General features: G+C 41.5%; 1 protein-coding gene across 1 annotated transcript in view; it reads right to left on the reverse strand.

Annotated features, from left to right (window-relative positions):
* The window catches only part of LRIG3 (leucine rich repeats and immunoglobulin like domains 3), a gene marked incomplete at its 5' end in the record, with an annotated part of 46,580 nt that overhangs the window by 18,438 nt on the left and 5,523 nt on the right, over window positions 1-22,619 (reverse strand). The window contains 4 exons of the mRNA XM_079715418.1: window positions 274-417; window positions 1,193-1,324; window positions 21,829-21,903; window positions 22,123-22,194. Coding sequence (XP_079571544.1) covers window positions 274-417; window positions 1,193-1,324; window positions 21,829-21,903; window positions 22,123-22,194 — 423 coding nt within the window. The remainder of the gene's footprint in view (window positions 1-273; window positions 418-1,192; window positions 1,325-21,828; window positions 21,904-22,122; window positions 22,195-22,619) is intronic.

Consider the following 22,619-nt stretch of genomic DNA (forward strand, 5'->3'; position numbering starts at 1 on the left):
GTGCCATCATGATGGCTTTGTATGGAGGTTGTTCAATGATTACACTGCTCACTCTTTCGGGAACAATCCAACCTGCCTTGTCAGGCAGAAGCCTGTACCGGGTGACTTTCAAGGCTCTTTCTGATTCAGTGATTCTACAACTCCAGCTCTCAGAGGAAAGGTGGCTACATCCTTGCTTCTAAACTCCTTCTGCCACATTGTGGATTTTAGGGGGTAGGTGCCAAGGGTTTAGAGGAGGTGAGGAAACAGAATCTAAGAGGACATTTCACTTACAGGTGTTGCAGTTGAGGCAGTCTAAACATCTTGGGTGGGAGAGCTGAAATTCGGTTCCTGTTCAGCTTCAGCACCAGGAGTGTGTTGGCCAAACTGTCAAAATACCCAGGTTCCATGGATGTCACTCGGTTGCTGTTGATATACCTGTTGAAAGTCTGAAGATGAGCTTCTCTTTCTGGTTCTTTGGGAAGTTAAAGTGCATGTATTCTCTGTATATAAAAGACTCTCCAGAGAACCTACCCATCACTTGTAACAATGGACACTTAAAATAATTAACTCTTGGGCTTCCCTGGTGGTGCAGTGGTTGAGAGTTCGCCTGTCAATGCAGGGGACACGGGTTCGTGCCCCGGTCCAGGAAGATCCCACATGCCGCGGAGCAGCTGGGCCCGTGAGCCATGGCCGCTGGGCCTGCGCGTCTGGAGCCTGTGCTCCGCAACAGGAGGGGCCGCAGCAGTGAGAGGCCTGCGTATCACACACACACACACACACACACACACACAAAAATTAACTCTTTAGGCCCTTGCAGGCCAATATCGAGTATGATTCACACATACCTCTGGGGGAAAAAGTGACTAAAATATTTGAAGATAACAAACATTACCCAATTTTTGTGAAATTCATTTATTAATGAAATACACCAGGCATTTAATTTTGATTATTTTTTTACAGAAGCACTTGGTTTTTCTATAATAGTCAAAGGATGTCTCAATTTTTGTAATCCAATAGTGTAAGAATAAAATGAAGATTGTGGTTATTCAGGCTTACAGAAAATTACCAGTCAATAAGAAAGTTACATTTTTGATCCATCAGCAGTAAGAAATGGTCAGAGTTCTGGCCCCTATCTTAAAGTTGTTTCCTTTTTTAAAATAGCACAAAATTTTCATCACAGGTGAAAACCGTTAAAAACAACTTGACTTACAGATATTTGAGTTGCAGGGGTGGAAGTGCAGTTTTAAGCTCTGAAATATTATTGCCACTCAGGTCCAAAGTTTCGAGGGATTGAAACTGTCTCAGATGTTCAGGTAATATTTCCACAATTTTGTTTCCAGCTCTGGATTTAAAGAATAGCACAGACAACAGGGTTAATGGTACAACAATCTGAAAGGTGAAAAATATTTTCTATTTCTAACTCGTTCTTCAGAAATTTGGAAAACTGATTGTTCTACACAGCACGTTAAAAAGTTAAACAGCAACTCTTTAGTCACTTTAATGTTGCATTAAATAATGAATCATAATTTTAGAATTATGAAAAGCTTTCCTATATAAATCTGGGTGTGTTTAACAGCTGTGGTTATCGAAATGCGATGCACTTAAACTGATTTTTCTTTCTGTTATTTTGTTAACAGTCTTTCTTCCTTATCATTTTATGAAATGGGATATGAAATGACTAGCACCAAGTTGGCATTCCAGGCACTGGTGTGTTCGTTCCCTGTTCTTTCTTCTTGAGTCCTAATTCATTTCTAATTCTTCTCTTGGAAAGCATACACACTACAGGTGCCAATGAACTTAAAATACTCATCAGATTGGGCTTTTTAAAAGCCATCCTAGAGAAATCTCTTTTTCTTTGGAAATAGCAAGTTTCAATGCATTGCCATAGTCTTCAAAACCAGTGGATATGCTCCAAGGCTTTGAATATTATAAAAATAAGAGCACACCAGTCTAAATAATCTCTGGGAGCAATTAGATTTTTTAAAAGTTTGACATTAACTATCTTAAACACCAGACCATGATGTCCAATATTGTAGTCACATGTGGCTCTTTATACTTAAATTAAAATTAAATGTTAAAGTTCAGTTCCTTAGTCATAGTAGCCACATGTCAGATCCTGAATAGGTGCCTGGTATCTGTCAAATGGGCCAGTACACATACACAACATCTGCACTATCGTGGAAAGCTCTACTGGTGAGCACTATACTAGACCACGAATGAAAAAAGATAAACAAAATAAAACAAAAAGAGGCCAAGTCAAAGCTTTTAGAAGGTCATCAATACAACAGTTTCCAAGGGGGAGATTCAGCATTAAACAACAATCTTGCTAGAAAACTGGAACCAAACTGATGTGCAAGCCATCTTAATTGTCATATTAGACCAGGTAGCTTGGACTTTTTAGACCATTATTAGGCAGGGGAAAAATGACATGTCAAGGGAGAAAGGCTGGGATGATGGCAGAGTTCACCTACAAAGCAGGGTCTTCGCTTTACAGCTCAAGGAACAATGAAACAATCGAAGGCTCTAAGTAGAACTCTGTATGTCATATAAGTCACGTACTGCCATTTTTAGGTAAACCCTCACTTAAGGGGAATACTTAGAAAGATATTTCATATGTGTATCTTTCTTACCAATAACTGCATTTGTATAGTGTTTTGAGTTCATTAAGTTCTTTTGCATTATTGTAACTCTCAGGCCTCTCACCATCACAGAAGGTTCCTGAGTTAGGAGCACCTCTTATGTGTTTTCACAAGATCCTCTGCTGTGTGTGACACAGCACTTTCTACGCTGTTGGTCTTTTCTGTCATACTGTGAGCTCCTTTAAAGCAGGGATATATATCTATCCCTGTCTTGGAATGTATATGGAATCTAATAACGCTGAGGGCATTGGATGCCAAGCCCTATGCTACGCATTTTTCATATATTATGCCATTTAATTAAAATAACATTTCTCTGCTGTTTAAATTAGGAAACTAGAGCTTTTAACCTAACTAGTTCAAGCACTCCCCCCAGGCCACCTCACAGAGTAAGTCCCTATTGGTCCCAAAGCAATCCCTGAAGGCTGTTTCATAGAACACAGTTTCAAACATTCAAACAACTTAATTTGGGCAATTAAGTTCTTACTTTCTGGAGGTGAAGATGCACCTCCAGAAAGTCTCACAACTTCCCACTCTTGCAAAAATGCTGAGCTACCGGTTCCAAACTGCTGTGGGAATCCACACCAGCTCACTGAGCCGTCATCATGCCAACACTAAGGATGCCCTGGAAACTGAGTTCCCCCCAGTCTGTGCTTGCACCTCAGGAGGAAAAGAGGGTCACCAAGAGTTTGCATGTGTTTGGCACCCAACAGTGTAGAAGACCAGCTTCCTGAATGTGTGCAAATGCCAGGTGCTGCTTTCCCCAGTAAGTGGAGAAACCAGGTTGTACATTTTAAATCTATTTCAATAACAATGAACTAACAAAACTTCTCAAAATATTGTGAAAAATCTTCCCTATGTTACTTCTAAGGACTGTCGGGGAATCGTCTTTTTTGACCCAAGTCATCCAAAAATCTAACCCCATTTTTAAAGTAATCCTATACAAGGTAACAAGCAGGGGTGATGTATACCCTAACAGCTGAACTCTGTGATAATAGTAACATTAAAGAAGGGGGGGCGGTTAGCAGTCCCATGTACAAGTCACAACTATCAAGCCCCTCAGATTCCCATGAAGTTTTACAGACTTTGTTTAGAGTCAAGTCAGCCATGACCTCTGATTCTGACCATTTCCCACATCTGGATTCCTCAGTGTGTAAACCCTTGATCTAGCTGTGAGGTACAGGGTAATGCAAGTGAGACAATTAGTCAATTTCTACATCCTGGAGATGGATTCAGTCCAAGAGACAAGCCACAGGGCCTCAGGGTCAGGGTGTGTGGGTTAAAGGAAACCACACTTTAGGGGACAAAAATGTTCTCTTAAAAACACAACCCAAATGTTTGCATTACCAGGAAGCCCCCCCCCAACAAGCAGCAGAGTAATTCTGAAGCACCCCCCCTCTCATCTCCTTCCCTCTCCGTCCGGTCCGCAGCACTGCCGCCCATCAAATTCTGCATCTGGTTTTGGTCCCCAGGTTGTCTGGGGCTAGCTAGTACAGCTACGCTTGCATTTAACAACAAGAAGAAACAGCCATGGGTTTTCTCAATAAATGGAGCAAACTGGTTTCTGGTGGGAGGGAGAGGGAGACCCACAGGTGTCTATCACGTTGCTCAAATAAGGCTACAAGTTAGATAACAGGCCATACAATCTTTGGTTTGTGTATTCATTTGTTTATAAGGTAATTATGAACAAGGTATTAAAACTGCCAATTACTTGAGTGATGAATAAAATTTTCCTTGCAGTTAAAGTATGCTCCAGCCAAAGCAAGCAATTTCCTGAGCTGCACACCTCCTAAATTGCAGTGTGAAAGTGCTCAGTTATAAACGGAGCCTGCACAGTGCGTCTTTGTCAGCACTGCTTCCCAGCACAAAAATCCCTTCCAACTGCCGGGATAATGGTCCCTGTATCACAAAATTTTAACTCTGTTCTAATGGAACTGAATTAAATCCAAATACCTGTTTCATATTAGCTCTCAGACTAACTGGCAAATAACCACCTAATATGTACGAGTTTAAAAAAAAAGAAAAAAAAAACTTGCTTTATGTCAAACAAGAAGGGTTTAAAAAAAAGACAACTACCTTAAAAAACTAGATGAAAAAAATCTTTTTATCACCTAAAACCCTCAAAATAAACATACTTCATAATAGAGTGGGTCACAAGTAACCACTTCTAGGAGACAAAGATTCAATTCAACAACTCCAGCTTCAATTTTTCTCCAAATATGGATAAATGCCAAAATTGATGAACATATTAAAGCACTGCAGTGAATTAATATTTTTGGCAGGAAATGTGCAATGCTTCAACAAAAAACAAAACAAAACAATCTTTTTCCATTACTTAAGTTAATGTGGAAATGTCATCTTTCCATTGTTCAAAAATCTGTACTCTGAGCATAGGAAGGCGTTTCAGCCTTGTGCAAATCCATCTTAACGACCACGAATATTTTGGTCATCTATGTTTGTTGATAGTACAAGGCGTTCCATGTTCAAATCATTGCTGAGGTCAAGTATAACCAGTCCCTTATAGACAAACACAGACTTGGGGGCCTGGTCAGCTGGAATGCAGATGGTTCCCTCAGGCATCTCAGAGGCCATGGGAATAACAGGAGGCCCAGGTATGTCAGCCTTGGCTTCTCAGGCCCAACAATAATGGTTTCACTTCGTCACTAATTTCACCTTTCAGCCTTTGCCAAATACCTTTAAGCAGAAGCAAACCCGACTTATGATATTTACATGATGATATTTGCTCTGAGAGTCCTGAAGATCTGACAACGAACAAGATGGATATGGTCCCTGACCTCACAGCACTGAAATTCTAGTGGGGGAGAACAGGCAGGCAAAAGGGAGTGGACACAAGAGGGATAAGTGGAAGAAGAAAGGACAGTCTCCTAGAAAGTGATGGTAGCACAGGGAGATCAGCTCGGTGCTTTGTGACCACCTAGAGGGGTGGGATAGGGAGGGTGGGAGGGAGGGAGATGCAAGAAGGAAGAGATATGGGGACATATGTATATGTATAACTGATTCACTTTGTTATAAAGCAGAAACTAACCCACCATTGTAAAGCAATTATACTCCAATAAAGATGTTAAAAAAAAAAAAAAGTGATGGGAGGGGTGTGGGCATCAGCAAAACTTCCCGTGGGCAAGGAGGAGTCTAGAGTTCCAAGCAGAAGCAAGTGAGAGCAAGGCAAGGCTTCTTTCCCTTGAGGAAATGAGTGGAAACTGGAGAAAGAGGAAGTTGACGAGTGAGGTGCTGGGAGGAGAACAGAGTAGGTCAGGTGGGACCCTGTAAACCATGTTAGGCATTTGGCCTTTGTCTCAAGATCAAGTAGAGGGAGGAGGACAGAGGATTTCGAACGGCGGGGTGACAATATTCTTTGTGCATTTTGAAAAGACTGCTCTGGCAGCCGTGGGGAGAAAGACTGGGTGGGGGATAGGCAAGAGGAAGTCCAGAGGACAGAGGAGGGATGGAGGGACAATGGCGATGGTCTGCCTGGACACCCGTTTTGGGGGTGAAGCCCCGTTCTTCCTCTGGTTTCCAGGGCACAGGCCGTGCTTTCCCCCTCCCCTGACATACAGGCTCAGGTTTTCAGCTCTGCAGCCTCTGGACACTGGGACCCAGTTCAGCACTACTGGAGTTCCCATCCGCACTACTCACTACCCCTGTGTTCTGTCTGCTTGTACGAGAGGCCCTCTAAAGCAGGGGGTCCCCTTCGAAAGCAGAGTAGGGTCCTCCTCTCTTGCTCAGGTGTGAGATGCTGCTGACCAGAATAGCCCAGTTCTGGCATTTTCATGTCTGTAATCACTAGGAACATGGACAAATGTGTTATTCTTATATATAAGAAATGTGTGCATTTGTTCTGATACTCGGAACACCTGCAATAAATGGAAACCCGGACTAGATTAATAACAGTAAAATATAATCTATGAGGTTATTGACCACTTGGTACGATGATGATTGGTTCTTTGTGACTCACTGTGATCTCCAGAAAGCATGACAGTCTCAAAAGAACTTCATGCACACCTAAGTGGATATAAATGGTATGAGTTTATTTCTGGAGTCAGAGAAGAGAGTCCCAGAGTGGAATATTCTTTGTGAGGAACCAGAATATCAGGTTTTTTCGCATTGGAATTCCTGCAACCAATTAAAGTGTAGCTTCTTGGTGAATAAGAAATATCTGTCAATAGTTTCAGGTGTCTCCTACCTACTGCACAACATAAAGGCATTGCAGCTTGATGTGTAAAGACGTGCAAACTTGGCTATTTAGAGAAGGTATGCGTGTGTGGCATTTTCCTTTTAGAGAGGGTATGTGCAGTGAAATTTAATCTGAAACCATTTTTTTAACATGTTGCAATGCCCCCCTTTCTTAGAATGCGTTACTCTGACCACATCCCTGAAATCCAATTCAGTGACTGCAGCCAAATAATTGCTGAATCCATGGTCACTCCATACAACCATAGAGCAAGCACATTAACTGTACTGACTGGGACAGTTGGCCTGGCCCTAAGGAAGTACTGATTGCTATATATAACTTGTAAGCAACTGGTTTAACACCATTTATAAAGGTATTACAAGTTGGTAAAGAAAACACGACATTTTGCAAACACATTAAAGATCACTTATATTTCCAACAATAACTCCTCTCCCCTCCCTACCCGCCCCTCCCCACCAAAAAAAAGCTTCCTTGAAAACTACCTTGGCTGGAATAACTAACACCCCATAATATTAGGCTTCTTTTAGCAGAGAGACCGAGCAAGCCAAGAACCTCTCCCATGCAGATAAAAATAAACTGTCTCTGCTCATCTTTTTTTTTTTTCTAAAAAGATAATTAAGAAGTTTCATTAAAAGAACACATGTTTAGACTGGTCCACTGGTCCTGTGGCATCTAAGGATAAAGCCAACTGAGGAAGCTTCTGCAGGGAGAAAGATTCTTGATGAAGAAGCAGTTATATTAAGCAGCAAAGGAGCCACCGTAAGGAGCAAAGAATCCGTTCTTTCAGCCAGAAGTTAGGTCAACATAAAATATAATTATCTTTTGGATCGTGAACATGATAAAGTTGCCCACAATGTTTTAAAATACAGAGACCCTTCAATAATCAGGGCCCTAGTTATGTGCCAATTATAATACATGTAAGCTTGAAGAAAGAAACATAAGTTGGAAACTCATTTACACCACATAAGAAACCTTTTTTGATCTCCAAATATAAATCCTATTTAGCCCTTTTATGTAAACAGAAATTTAAGGGTAGGTCCTAGAAGACAACAGGATCCTAAACAAGACACTTACTGAACAATTATTTTAATCTGAAATAATTGAATTATATACAATAAAAATTAACTCTACTTTTATTTAGTAAAATTAAAAAAATTTTCCCTACCTCTCTTTTGAGGCAGGGTCTTCCACAGCCATTTTCACAGGTCAAACCACTGCTATGGTTAAGCTGTGAGTCTGAGTCTCTCCACAAGTTTGTGATTTACTTGTGATTGAAGAAAATCTCTGATTCATACTTGGTTCCCAAAACACTCAGGATTAAATGAATGGATTCAAGATGCTGAAGTGACCAAATAGTCTTAATTAGTCTTGAAACTCTAGATCAAGCTTTAGATTGGCCCATAAGGATGTACCTCAACCGTGGTTCAAGATGCATACATCCATCAGAAAGTGGCATGACCACCACAGCTGCCAGCCAGAAAAAGTAAACATAAAACTGGGATTCCATGCATCAATCAACCTGTCAAAAGTAGGATCTCTTTGAAGCAGCAGTTCACACCACAGCTCCCCAGCAAGTAGATTTTGATTCTGTTCCCAGTTGTATGTCTTAATCTACCATACTTTGTAAACCTTGATTTTCTCACTGTCAATGGGAGGAAATGGAAGGAAATGTCCTCTTCCAGCTCTAAGGAGTTGTGGATTTGGATGACAATTCAGCAAATGACCAGATTTGCTGCAGAGGCTTCACATAATCATAATATAAAACTGCAGCCTCTTACAGATCCTGGCCTCACTTTTGGGGGATTTCTTTCCTAGGGGAGTCCCACTGCCTGGCTGCCCAGTCTTCCTTGGTTTACTACCTCATTTTCCTGGGGCATATCCTCCATGAGCTTTCTAAGAAGCCATCTGTAGAGGTACGTTTTTTTCTTTTTTTCATACTTGGAAATGTCCTTATGGGATTGACAGTTGGGCGTGTACCCGAGCTGAGATTAGAAACCATGTTCCTTAGGGTTTTGAAGACTGTTTCACCCTATCACAACACTCAAGGATGTAAGTTTGAGGAGCCAGTGGCCATTCTGCTTCTCAACTCCAGTGTTTCTTAAATTGCAACAGACATCAGAACTGGGGGTGGGGGGCTTCTTGGAACACAGATTGTTGAGCCCCACACTGGGGGTTTCCGTCTCAGTAGGCCTGGGTGCGACCTGAGAATCTGCATTTCTACCAAGTTCCCAGGTGCTGCTGATGCTGTGAGGCTCACACTGGGGAGGGGAGAACCACTATTTATCCTTACAGATGACCTGCTTTGTATTTTATTTTTCCTCCTCTCAGAGCTTCTCTTTAACCCTGATGTTCTAAAAGAGTAATGTCCCTCAGTGTAGGTTGTTTTTTTTTTTTTTTTTTCATTTGCTGGCACTCAGTAGGGTCTTTCAACCTAGAAATGTGTGTTCCGTGGCTCTGGGAAATTTTTTTGCCTCTTTGATAATTTCCTCTTTTCTATTTCCATAGATGTCTCTGCATGGAATTCCAATTAGATTTCCAAGTTGATCCTCTACTTTTCTTATTTTTTCCTCTCCAGTTTTCCATCTTTTTATCTTTTACTTCTTCTTTCTGAGAGCTTTGCAACTGTCTTCCAATACTTCTATTACCTTTTTAAAGTGTCTGTTTTATATATATATATATATTTTGTTGTTGTGGTTGTTTTGGCTGCGTTGGGTCTTCGTTGCTGCGCGTGGGCTTTTCTCTAGTTGCAGCGAGCGGGGGCTGGGCTACTCTTCGTTGTGGTGCGCGGGCTTCTCATTGCAGTCGCTTCTCTTGTTGTGAAGCACGGGCTCTAGGCGTGCAGGCTCAGTAGTTGTGGTGCACGGGCTTAGTGGCTCTGCGGCATGTGGGATCTTCCCGGACCAGGGCTCGAACCCCTGTCCGCCGCACCGTCAGGCAGATTCTTAACCACTGCGCCACCAGGGAAGCCCCTGTTATTATATTTTTAACTTTTAAGAGTCCCTTGCTTATTTTCTGAAATATTCCTTTTATTATTATTATTTACTACTCTTTTCTTATTTTGTGGATATAACATCTCTCTTCTCTCTAGAGATATTGTTTTGAAGTTCCCTTCTCCTTCCATTGTCTCTGATTCCCTCTTCCTATGTATTTCAGACTCTGACTTTATTCTTACAAACCCTTTCAAGAGACAGTGATCACTGGCTATCCACTCATATTTAGTAAAAAGCAGCCCCGGAAAGCTTGCTGAGGGCTGTGAGGTAAGGACTTGCTGACTGGTGAGTCTCACCACAGGTGGTCTGTTTCATGATGGATCCACATGCATCTGTCTGATCGCTCAGATCCTCCAACCTCCAGGCTGGTGGGGATAAGCTTGACTGCTAGTGTCTGGGAAGGTGAACAGGAACATAAGCTGAGGGGAGGACTGTCACCCTCATATTCAGATCAGACTTAATTTCCCTGACTACAGAAGATGCTGCCCTCAATCCCCACCCCTTGCCCAGCTGGGCCTATGCCCCAAATTCCAGAGACTTCGTTTCAACTCTCTAGAGAGTAAACTTCTAGTTTTCTGCCTCCATCAGGGAGGGTCGGTCACTGGGCCTTAAGTTTTGGAGGGGGAACCTGGAGGTCGGCTTCTTATAAAAGAGTTTTCACCAATCCCCCATTTTCAGTCCTACTCTGCATTCCTATCTTTACCGACTTTGAATTCCTGAAGCATCCTGAGCTTCTGCAGCAAAAAAGCGTTTGCTCCTTTTGGGATTCACTCCACTCTCTCTAAATCATTTACAACTTGTGTGCTTGCTTGAAAGATTTCAATGAGATCTTTCATTTGGACTGTCTCCTCTCCTGTTTTCTCTTTGTTCCTGTCTGTGTGCACTTTAGTCCTTTTTCATTTTAAGGGGGTTCTAGGATGGAGCAGAGTGAAACAAATGTGCTCAGTCCACCATGCCTTATAGGACGTCTTTAATGGGAATCTGATCAGTGAATAAGACCAGTTTTTCTCTAAAAACCTTCCTTCACAAGTTATTGTTATTTTTAAAATTGAAACATCATTCAACTTAGTCTAACAAAAAATTAACCTATGTAAATTTTACCTTAAGATGACACTATGAACCAGAAAACATGGCATCATTATTCTGAACCTCAAATGAATAAACAGTTCTCATACAGGGGATTAATCCTGTATGAACACATCAGGCTAAATTAATGTCATTTTATTTTTCTGATATGGTCCACAGACCAATGGACTAGGAACATCACAAACACAGAATGTCTTGATCTCACCAAGTACTTAACTTGTCCTTGTGAATAAGACACAGAACATGCGGTGGTGATGATCACATAGACAAGTGAGTTTGCAACCCTAGTCTTTATTCAGAGACTGGCATGGACCTTTAGGGAAGATGCTAAGTGGTCTGCTACTGAGGCTGCCTGTGGCCTTGTGTTGTCAACGTTTGTATGAATATGAATAGAGATGTGAATAATCAAGTGCAACTCATCCATTAGATGATATGATCCCAAACCTCTCAATATACTAAAATGATGGTCTAGAAGCAACTAGAGAAATTACGCTGGGGAAAGGCGGTGTTTTGAATTTTTAATCAATCATTTTAAAAGGCCTATTTGGAAGCAATTCATGCGAGAATGACAATAGACTTGGGGATCTCGGCTGACCGCAACTTGGTATGTGCCAATAATACAACATGGTTCTTAAAAAGCTAACATAATGTTATGCTTCATTAACATCCCATATTCTGGTCAAGAGACACAGTCCACCATATTCTGCATTAGACCACATCTCAATATCTTGCTCTGGGCACTGGAGTTTAGTGTCATGCTAAAGGACGAGTGTGACAGGAGGACTTTCAGAGTCTAGACCTGCACTGTCCAGCATAATAGCCACCGGCCACATGTGGCTCTTTAAATTTAAATGCAATTTAAAATTTAATTCCTCCATCACACCAGCCACATTTCATGTGTTCAATCCCCATGTGTCCAGCGGCTACCTCAGTGGACTGCACACATTTCCATTATCGCAGAAAGCTCTACTGGACCGCACTGGTCTAGACCCCACATCATATAGAAAATGGGAACTGGAACTTGAGCCAGGAGAAGAGAAAGCTTTAAGAATACCTTACAGGTTAAGACTTGTCAGTATTATGTTATGATGCGGAAAATAGACTGAAGTTGTTCTCCCCGGTGCACAGACCTAGGACAATAGGCAGAAACTACAGAAAGGCAGAGCCCAGCTTAACGGATAAAGACTCCCAGCAATTAGAACTATTCCAAATGGAACAGGGCCTCATCCAGGAGTGAGCTTTTGTCCCCGCAAGGGCTCAAGGGGAGGTTGCATAACCTCTCTTCCAGAGAGCTCTCTTCAGTGAGAAATGCCTCTTCCAATTCAAAGTTACAAGGATTGCATGCAGACACTCAAAACTAACACAACATGGGTTCTGACCAGTTATATAATATAGTAAGCCATTTCTAATTCCCTTCACCCTTTCCTTGATACTTGTATGAGGACAGAGGTGAGGAAGTGAAAGCAAGACTGATAGGAGGAGGAGAATAAGAGAAAAGAGGGATTTATATGATGAAGTGATGAGTGTCCTGATTCTGTAAACATGCATTCATCTTTAAAGAGTACTGCCCTCTATTCCCAGGCCAATACCTTATGCAGGATGACATGGCCACTGGTGATGAAGTACAAAAGCATCTTATTTTTTTCAAAAAAAATTACACTCGTTTTGATTCTAACTCCGTATGTTTGCTTTGTTATAAAAAATTTAAAATGGTTTGTGCATTGTACAACTGACAGTCCAAGAATGTATACCATGTTTAGCCTGTGCTGAATGGTACTTGCAGTGAATATTACCTTAATATTTCATGCTGCCTTCAGCCTCACTCTAGAGACTGCTCTATCTACCAGCTAAAGCTTTCTGGAGAGGAAGGGAGACAGCCAGGCAGGTGACTTTAAGTGCTAGCAAGGAGGTGCTAATATTTATAACTGTCTTTTCTTTCATGTTTTGAATTTAGTGCTTAAGCAACTTGCAGCCAGACAGAGAAGGGGAGGTGCTGGTTAGAGCCCTGTTTCATTGTTCTGGTCTCTCTAACCAACAACTAGATCCCATACCTCTAGGCTAGGGGGGACAGCACAGACAGTAAAAGAAGGGAGAGAAGCAGGAAAAGTAACTAGGCCAGGACAGAGACACATGTTGAATCTTGCCTCCCAGTCATGAAAAGCAACTGCTATAACATTATTGTTTTGTCTGTCTTGGAAGCACAAGCCTCATAAGCAGAGAGAAGTCTCTGGCAGGAGCTGTATTTGATACTTCAAAGCAGCCAACAAAAGGCTAACGTGAAGTTGAGGGAAAGGATGAGAAAATGCTGTAGGTTCAGGATAAACACTGGTAAAACAGGAGTTCTTGTGGCAAGTTATACTGGAAGGTCAAGTTCGAGGGACTGTGGGTCAATTTTATGGACTCCAAGAGCCATCATTGAAGAAAGGTGCCCAATGGGTCACCAAGTCAAATCTAAGAATGTTGCCGCCTTGGAACAAAGTTTTATTAATGAAAATAATTTTAAGTGTGTACAGAGAGGCAGGAACAAAAAGTTTAACTGACTAGTCTCTTCTGCAATTAACTATGTATTAATCTGGACTGGGAAACTGACTCAGTCATTCATTTAGCAAACATGGACTGAGTGGCCACCATATGTCAGGCGCTGAGCTACATGACAGAATTACAACGGGGACAAAAACAGACATGATCTCAGCTTTTATAAAGTTTCATTCTGGTGGTGGAAGTGGACATTAAAGAATCACAAATATACAACTGAAAATGGGATTGCATTTATGATAACAACATAGACATTGTAAATAAAGGAGATTCGAAAATGTGTAAGTCTGACTTAGCAAAAGCTGGGGAAGGGTGAGTATTCTAGGCAAAGGGACTTGAGGCAGGAACAAGCTGGCACATTCCTAGAAGTGAGGAATGATTCTAGAGAAGGCTAACAGGAAAAGAGGACTCAGGTCACGCAGAGAATTGTCTATCTTGAGAAGGATTTTTGCTCCTGATCTAAGAGCAATGGGAAATTCTGGAAGGGTTTAAAGAGCCATGACACGATCACAAATTTATGTTTCAAATACAGCCACTGTAACTTGAGAATTCAAAAACCTAGCAAATGTGTATTTTGGGGACCAGTTTATAATTAAATGTGAAGGTAAACTTAGAGAGTATTACATATACGGCCCTGTGCACAGTGAGCTCTCTTATGTGCAAATCACATATACACATTTTAAAATCCAATAAAAGATTACAACTTATCATATTAAGGTGTTTATGTGTTTGTTCTGTAAGACTTGGGCTTCATGAGCTTACTGATATTAAACACAGTAATGTCTGGCTTGCTTGTACTGGTGAAGGTGGTGGCCCTCGAATGCAATGTCCTTCACATAGGAAGACGCTAGTCCATGTATCCTCATCTGTAGAGCACACAGTTGGGGATGAATTTTTCAGTTAAGGTGGTCAAATTCCTTGGGCTCGTCTACACCCACATGTGGGTAAAGATGGGATACAGTTTGTGTCCACTTCATCAGAACCCTGATTCCCCAGAAACTTAAGTTGTCATTTTGAGTGAAGCGTCTCCCTAATTTCCTTAATTTACATGATAAACTGGTGACTGCTTTTCAAATACTGATTTATATAGGCTTTGGTTTAAAAAAAAAAAACCTTTGTTTTTACCTTTGAGCTTTACCTCATGGTTATAAAATTACTTAGCTATACCATCACTTGAGAACATATAAAAACGCTTGCCTTTCCCACATGCAGCTTTATTTCTGAGCTGTGAGCTATTAAAATAACAATGTATTTTAAAAGTTATAAGCAGAATTTGGTGAATCATTTAAATAAATTCTGTGCCAAGCAACCAGGCAACAGCCTCTTAAGTCTCCCAAACTGATTTCTCATTAGTCTGATTCGGGGACTGTAATGAGAATGCATGCTTCTGGATGGAATTCCCACTTGACACGGTGCCGGGTTCAGTACACAGATAACAGAACACTGCAGACCTGACTTCTAGTCATTAGTTCAACTCTATCCTTTCAGCATACAGAAGCCCACACTCACATGACTCCCACGCAATGGCCAATTGCCTTTTGTGGGAAAAGGAGGTGTGGCCCTAACATACAGCAAGGCTCAGAGCACAGAACAGTTCTGAAGGTGGATGGATAACAGGTATTTGGCAAGTCGTAACTGTTAATTATCAAAGGCACATTATTGAGTGGTCTATGGCACTTGACTTTGAATACGAGCACTGTTTAATGACGACTTGAGAAAAAGGAGAGAAGCAGATTTGGTGCTTACTTGAAATGTAGTTATTTCATTCCTCTGCTTAAAAAAAAGTCAATGACTCCCCCAAAACCTGTAAAACACCTAAGCTGATCCCTGTCAGTGTAACCAAATCTCCTTCCCAGTCTAGACCTCACTCACCCTCTCACTCTACACACATTGAAAGGACAGCCCTCCTCTGCTTCTCTCTATTATCCAGGGCATCTCCTCCTTGGAGTATCTCTTTATTCTTTATTGTCTGCCTGCCCATTATATTTATTCAAAGCCCCTGGGAGGCAGAGGCCGAGTGCTCTTTTTCTTTGTTCTCCAGCACTCAGCACATAGTAGGTGGTGTTCTGGGGGCACTTTTAACAGCTCCAAATCCACCTTATAGTTATATAAACCCTCAGGTTAGAAACGGTGTTCATTTATTAATTATAATTGAGTGCTCACTGATTTTTTTGGAACTATTTGAAGAGAGCAAAAGTTTTCCTGATAACTCACCCCAAATGCCAAGTTCTTCCTCCCTCCCTCATGTTTCTAAATCCTGCCCTCCTCCGGTGACCCTCCTGTTCGAGAATCCACTGTGCGCACCCCCCCCACCCCTAGTCTCTGTGCCTCCCCCCAGCCCACTGCAACTGTATCAGCAGCAGCTGTGGTCGCTCACGCCATCCGGAGCCCTTTCATGTACAATATGCCATTTGATCCTTCACCGGAACCATATGAGATAGACGGGCAGACATCTTACACTGTTCCTACAGATAAACAAAGCAGAGTTCATTAGCTCTGCCTGAGGTCAGACAGGTCATTAGCGTGAAACAAGACAAAAACCTGGGGGCCCCATTTCCAGCTCAGGTCTCTCTACTTCTACACAAGGGCCCGAGATCTCTCATCTGCTCAGATATTTGATGAGAACCTCTTAAGTGCCAGAGACTGGACTGGGCTCCTGAGGCGACAGAGAGCTCAGTAAGACAAGAGTCCAACCCTGGAGTGAGCGGTATGACAAATGCCATGGGAGAACCACAGGTACTGCACTTGTAGGAGTTTCAAAACTGAAGAAAGAAAGGTCACCACCCTTCTCCAAATTCTACAATGACTACTGTTCATGCTACAGGAATTGCTAATACTCCCTACTACCCAGGACTGTTCTCCATAGCATATAAATCAGATCAGACCTCTGATGGAAGGCAGGACTCTCATAACTTCCTGCATCCCCAAAGCATCTCCCATGCAGGAGGACACATGATGTGATGGCGCCACATCTCAGGCAGACTCAGGTTCTAAAGCCCGTGGAGGGGGGAAGATCATCTATCATTGATACACCCTTGAAAAACCCTTAAAACACCAGCAAAGGTTTTTTATGCACACATGTGTTCTCTCTCTCTCTCTCAATGATTCCTGTAGGGCCAGTTTTTCCTTTGGTGTTAGGACAGATCCATTTCATGTTTTGTTGTTGTCGTTGTTTTGTATTTTGAATTTTTAGTTCAGGACCTGATGAAGTAGTTCCCATGCACATTGGGCACAGGGGCTAGGAAATATATCTATCTCTGAAGACCAAAGTCATCCTCAGTTGTCTGAGATATCCAAACTTCAGAAGGCAAATGGGAAAGGGGGCTTTTACTTCCTGCAGACTTTCATTTCACACACATTCCAGGGCATGCGCTCGCTGGGTAGAATGGTGAGCCAAATCCTTTTGCTACTTAAATTACTTCTCTTGTGTTCTTCCTTTCTTTCTTTTAATTATTAGCATTGCTGTTGCTATAATTTTTTATTTTGCTTATTGCCAAGCATGCACAGCTGAACACAGGTTAAGACATAGGTAGGCATTTTCTCCACTGTAATAAATTTTTAGCCTCTTCTATAGACTAAGTCTCTAGGAGGAGATCTGTCTGAATAATGTTAAATGCATGTGGTTGTTCCATAAATATTCCTTAATTCAATTCATATACTAATTAAGCACCGATTGTACGCCATATAACCTGCATTAAGTACTAGGGAAAACAAGAGTCAGCCCCAGAGGCCTCATAGTAAGGGGAGAAAAATATGAACAAAGTCATCTCATGGCCATGTAACAGTTGGATATACAAGGCAAGATGGGCCTGGACAGGACAGGGGAGGCTTACGGAGATGACCCCCACCCCCAGGATGCTCCTCATGACTCCCTCCCTCACCTGCAGGCCCTAATTCAAGTGTCACATTCCCAGTGGGCCCCCGCCTCAGCCCCATTTAAAACTGTAAACTGCTCCCCCTCTTCCACCACACATACTCTAGCACTTAGTTCCTTCTGATCACATCTCGCTTTCTTTCTCTTTTTTTGGGGGGGGGCTGTGTCAGGTCTTTAGTTGCAGCACGTGGGATCTTCATTGCGGTGAACAGGCTTCTCTCTAGTTGTGGCGCACGGGCTCCAGAGTGCGTGGGCTCTGTAGTTTGCGGCATGCGGGCTCTACAGTTGAGGCGCATGGGCTTAGCTGCCCCGCGGCATGTGGGATCTTAGTTCCCCAACCAGGGATCAAACCTGCGTCCCCTGCATTGGAAGGCGGATTCTTAACCACTGGACCACCAGAGAAGTCCCATCTCTTATTTATTTTACTCTCTGTCTTTTTCCTTCCATGAGAAGATCAGCCCCACGAAGGCAGGGATTTCTGTCTGTTTTGTTCACTGTTGAACTTTGGCCTTAGAATAGCACCGAACACATAGCAGGATTTGGTAAGTCTTCAAGAACACATAGCAGGATTTGGTAAGTCTTCAAAAAGCAGCCTTCCTGACCATCCTAAAGGGCAGCTGACTGAGCTCTCCATCTCTTCGCCCTCCTTTCTTTTCCTTCACAGCCATTATCAAGAACTGAAGTTACCTTTTCTTTTAAAGTTTGTTTACTTATTTTTCTCTCACCCCTCACACGGACAGAAGCTTCACAGTAAGAGGGAGTTTTTTGTCTGCTTTGTTCATTGTGGTGTCCCCAGCACTCTAAATAGAACCTGGCACTGTTTGTTACTTTGATAAATTTTCGTTGAATGAATGACCGTCATCCCCATGCCTGTGGCTCATGTCCACTGATTACTCAGCCTATGCCAGGCAGGTTTCACTATATTCTCTCTCCCAATCCTCACAACAACCTGATGAGGTGTGTGCTATTATTATTCTCATTTTATACAGTAGGAAGCACAGACTGTACCTTGCCCAAGGGCACAAACTACCAAAGAGAAGAGCCAGCTATTAATGGCAAGCCATGCAACTTGAGCTTTGCTTTTAATCATTGTTCTACTGACTCGACGGAAGCTGCACTGTGGGACAACAGGGCCACCATCGCATCAGGTCTACTGTGGTGGCTTCCTCATCAGCTGGCCCCTCTAAGCCCCCTCCTGCCACTGCCAGGCCATTCTCCACACTAAAGCCAGAATGACATTTTCCAATAGCAAAACGAATCACCTCACTCTGCTTTAAATCACTTCAATGGCGGTGGAGCATACCTGTTGGAGTCCCACTGGCAAAAGTGACCAATATTTGTAATAACCTCTAGAAGGATGACACTGTCATCTCTGAAAAAATGACAGGGTATTAAGAAAAGGATGGACTTGGGAGAAATGCTCTACCTTCGAGATAATAACGAAAAAATTCTTATCTGGTTATGACAAATTGGCCTCTTCAGTAATTCAGAAATATGTGTGTAATATCTGATCAGAATCTCAAGTAGATGTGTTAAAATGGATTTACTTGGGCCCCACCCAAACACATTAATTCAGAATCTCTAGGGATGGGGTCAGGAAATCTACATTTTAACCAGTAGTCTATGTATCCCTTTGACATTCCTTCATGTAAACCTTTTCAAGTCTAAGATACCAGGCAAAGCACCTGCATGTTGGACGATACCATATAAACGATCAGTGTCAAGACAAGACCCAACTAGCTCTATTTTATGACCAATAAGGCCTTTGTTCAACAGTAACGTTACATAACTTATGGATTCAAACCTGCCCTAACTCAGGTCACAGGTTTCAAAAATGTCCAAAGTTGGGCAGCTCATGCAACATGCAAGAAGCCAGAACTATCACATCTGGTAAAATCAACTCGCTTATGCCAGGTCAACAGTTTTAGTATAAGATATGTTCATTCCAAAAATTATTCCACTTCTTCCCTTTAAATATACCATCCTGCCATGTGTAGCTAGGAAATTAAGAAAAATAAACACAAAACACAAACCATGTTTTGCCCACAGCGTGCCAGTTGACTTCTGAGCTACTGCTGTGTGGGATTCAAAGGAAAACAAATCTATTCAGGTCTTTTACCTCCTGAAAATTCCCATGGTCAGAGATGAGCTTTGTTAATGGGGAAGCTGAATGCTCATCCAACCTTCATTCCAAGATGCTGGCATTTTACCAGGCTTCCCTGACATTATCAGAACTGGTCCCTAAGTGAATTCATCTCTGGCCATGGGTGACAACTGACCCAATATTAGTTGTTGGCTCCTGCAGCTGAGAGAAGAGGAGGGTCTTACCAGGTACAGTCTTCCCTGCATCCAGGCTGTCCAGCTTGGCAGGGGCCCTCACCGCACAGAGCAGCAATGGTATAAAAAAGAAATCTTGACAGAAGTCAGATAGTCTTGGGAACTACTTGGAAAGATATCGGATTTAATTGTGGTGTTATAGCAAATTTCTAATCTGAGCCATGTTATGTGGTTTAACAATTTTTTTTTTTTTGAAATTTCAGAAATGTATTTAAGTACTGACTTTTGGCTCTGGTTATTTTCAAGTGCTTCTATATAAACAAAAACAGTCTACCCTACACAAGACAGAAATTAACAGTGCTTTAGAAACAATGACTATGTATCACGAAATCCAAAGAAGCCTACAGAAGAAACAAAACATTTACAGAAAAGAACAGCCAGAGAAGTAAATTTTTCAAGATATTTCACAGATATAAAAACAATGTTTACTATGCACATGGAATTAGCAGGCCTGTGACATAAATTACTCTTTGCAGAGTCTATGTGATCTAGGCAATAAATAGGATCTATAAGAGGATCTATAAGAGGAACAAAGCAATCCCTGGTTAGATGTACTACGACAAATTAAGGGGAAGAAAGTGAGATTATTCGAGTTCAGTAAAGTTTATTCAGCACTCACTAAAGTGAAACACAAACAAAAATATGGAGAAGAGCTCAGATACTGAAGGTTTCTAGTTTTCTAATTACAAACTACAGCTTTAAAGTGTAAAAATCACGAGGTTATTTACTTCTGATCAAACTTTCGAATTTCCTTACAAGTTCTTACGCTTTCACCTCTATACCATGCCAAAGAGAAGACTGTTTTCCTCATCCCACCCAGATTCCCAAACTCTACTGCAGACCCTCTCAGCCATGAATCATGCAGTGACCCTCAAGACCCCCTGAACGTGCTGACAGTATCTGCCAATACACAGGACAAGGACAGCAGGGAAAGGAAGTGGCATTCCCTGGGATTTAAATAGGCCCCAGTGGTCAAATGAGAATAGCTAAAGATGTTAAAGATACCAAAAGCAGTATTCCATTCAGACTCCAAAATTTTAAGCAATTGGGAAAGCCAAAACAGGTATTAATGCTAGCATAAAAACCTTTTTAAAATTCAGTGTTTATTTGTCAAATACCAACTGCTTTTTCTTTTATTCCTTTCTGTTTCTGATCTTTGGAAAAACCACATCAGTATCAAATGTCACTTAGTTCTCATTCAAACAGAGGAAAGCAGACACAGCGGCTGTACCCGTGACTTAGCTGACCTGGGCCCTCAGTAAAAACAAACCTCTATAAATCACCAGATGTAAGCAATCGGGTAGTGATCACTGTAATTAATTGAACAGCTTTCCTGAAATTTACTGTACAATTTCAACTCTCCTAACACCTTTCCCAGATACAACTAACAATGGTGCTTTTTTTCTTAAATTGTTTAAAGGAGGAAAACATTTTAAACGTCAGTGGCTTAAATATATTTTTAAATTATTCAAGATTAAGGTGGTAGACTATTTAATTTTAGAAATCAAACCATGCTCATCCTAAATGCTGTCTTTAAAGGCCAAAAGTTAACATTATTCCAAAACATCTCCACTGCATGAATATAAACACGTGATCTGCCCTAATAATACACAAAATTTAACACAATTTTACTCTTATCTGAAAACTCAGAACTGCAAAATAACATGCAATGATATTTCTAACTTCAATGACCTATTGAATTTTAACTGTATCAAATCGATATTTTGATTTGATGTTTCTGGACCTTGATTTCTACTGCAGGCGCCACACTTAAAAGAGGATACCTCAATGCTTCATTACCAACTCCATTTCTCCTCCCGAGTAACTCTGATCATTCTCCACTAGGAACTATGTAATACCGAATCCACAGATCCCATGCCAACCATTGAGTGATACCAGAATTTAAGTCCTAGTCACCATAATCAAATACATGTCCCTATGGGGTGAAGGCGGCTTCTCTGAGTCTTGAAGGCCACAGCAGCAATAACAGCATAGTGTAAGTGTTCTTGTTACAATGATACTTAAAATTTAGGAGCGAGAGAGAGAGGCTAGGAAACAAGTCAACCAGTTTAAAGGAAGATTATTTTGCTTGTAAGATCTGTACTCTAGCCCATATGGAACTGCCCCCACCCCGGTCCCTGCAAACATACATTCAAAACCCTCCTAACGTTCACTTACAAGGAGAGAAGTGTGATATTTGCTGAGACTGGTCCTAGATTTGGAATGGTCTCCAATTCATTGCTGTTCAGTTTCCTATAAATGCCAAAAAAGAGAGAGAGAGAGAGAGAGAGAGAGAAGCAGATTATGCAATCTGTAATCCACAGAGGTGAAAACTTTATAAAATTATTTAAAGATCCCTCCCAAGTTAAAAGTTTTAAATAATTCTCTGTAACCCAAAAGTTCTTTACAATTAAATACTGTGATGGGTAGTACATTTGATTCAAACCTCAAGCAGAAAATAGCTGAACTCACACTTCTCGAAGGCTGTGAAGGTGGCTCATGGAACTTGCCTTGATGAAAGACAATCTGTTGTGACTTAAGTCCCTATGAAAAAACAAAAATAAAATTATAAGTAGTTTCCAAAAATCACTAATAATGCTTAATGATGTGCAAGACAGAGTGGATTTATGAACTCCTCTCAACACTAGGGACAGCATAAGAAATAATTGGTCCATCCTGTCCATAAACGAGAGGGCAAACTCCAAAATACAAACTCTGAGGACAAAGTTAGTTCAGGAGGCTGGCAGATTCAAATGCTCCAAGCCCGCAAATGTTTTAGGAGATGGTTTTTGGTCCAGGGTGAACAGATCCTTTGTGAACTGGTTGTTTGGCTTCACCCTCCCCATCCACTACCAACTCCTCACTTCCAACTTGATATGATGAAGTCATAGCTTATGAAAAGTGGCTAATTAGTCAGGTTGCTGAAACTAAAACCTCTAAAGAAACCTTATTATCACAAAACTAAGCAT

Source organism: Hyperoodon ampullatus, assembly GCF_949752795.1.
Source record: "Hyperoodon ampullatus genome assembly, chromosome: 11".
Classification (NCBI taxonomy): domain Eukaryota; kingdom Metazoa; phylum Chordata; class Mammalia; order Artiodactyla; family Ziphiidae; genus Hyperoodon; species Hyperoodon ampullatus.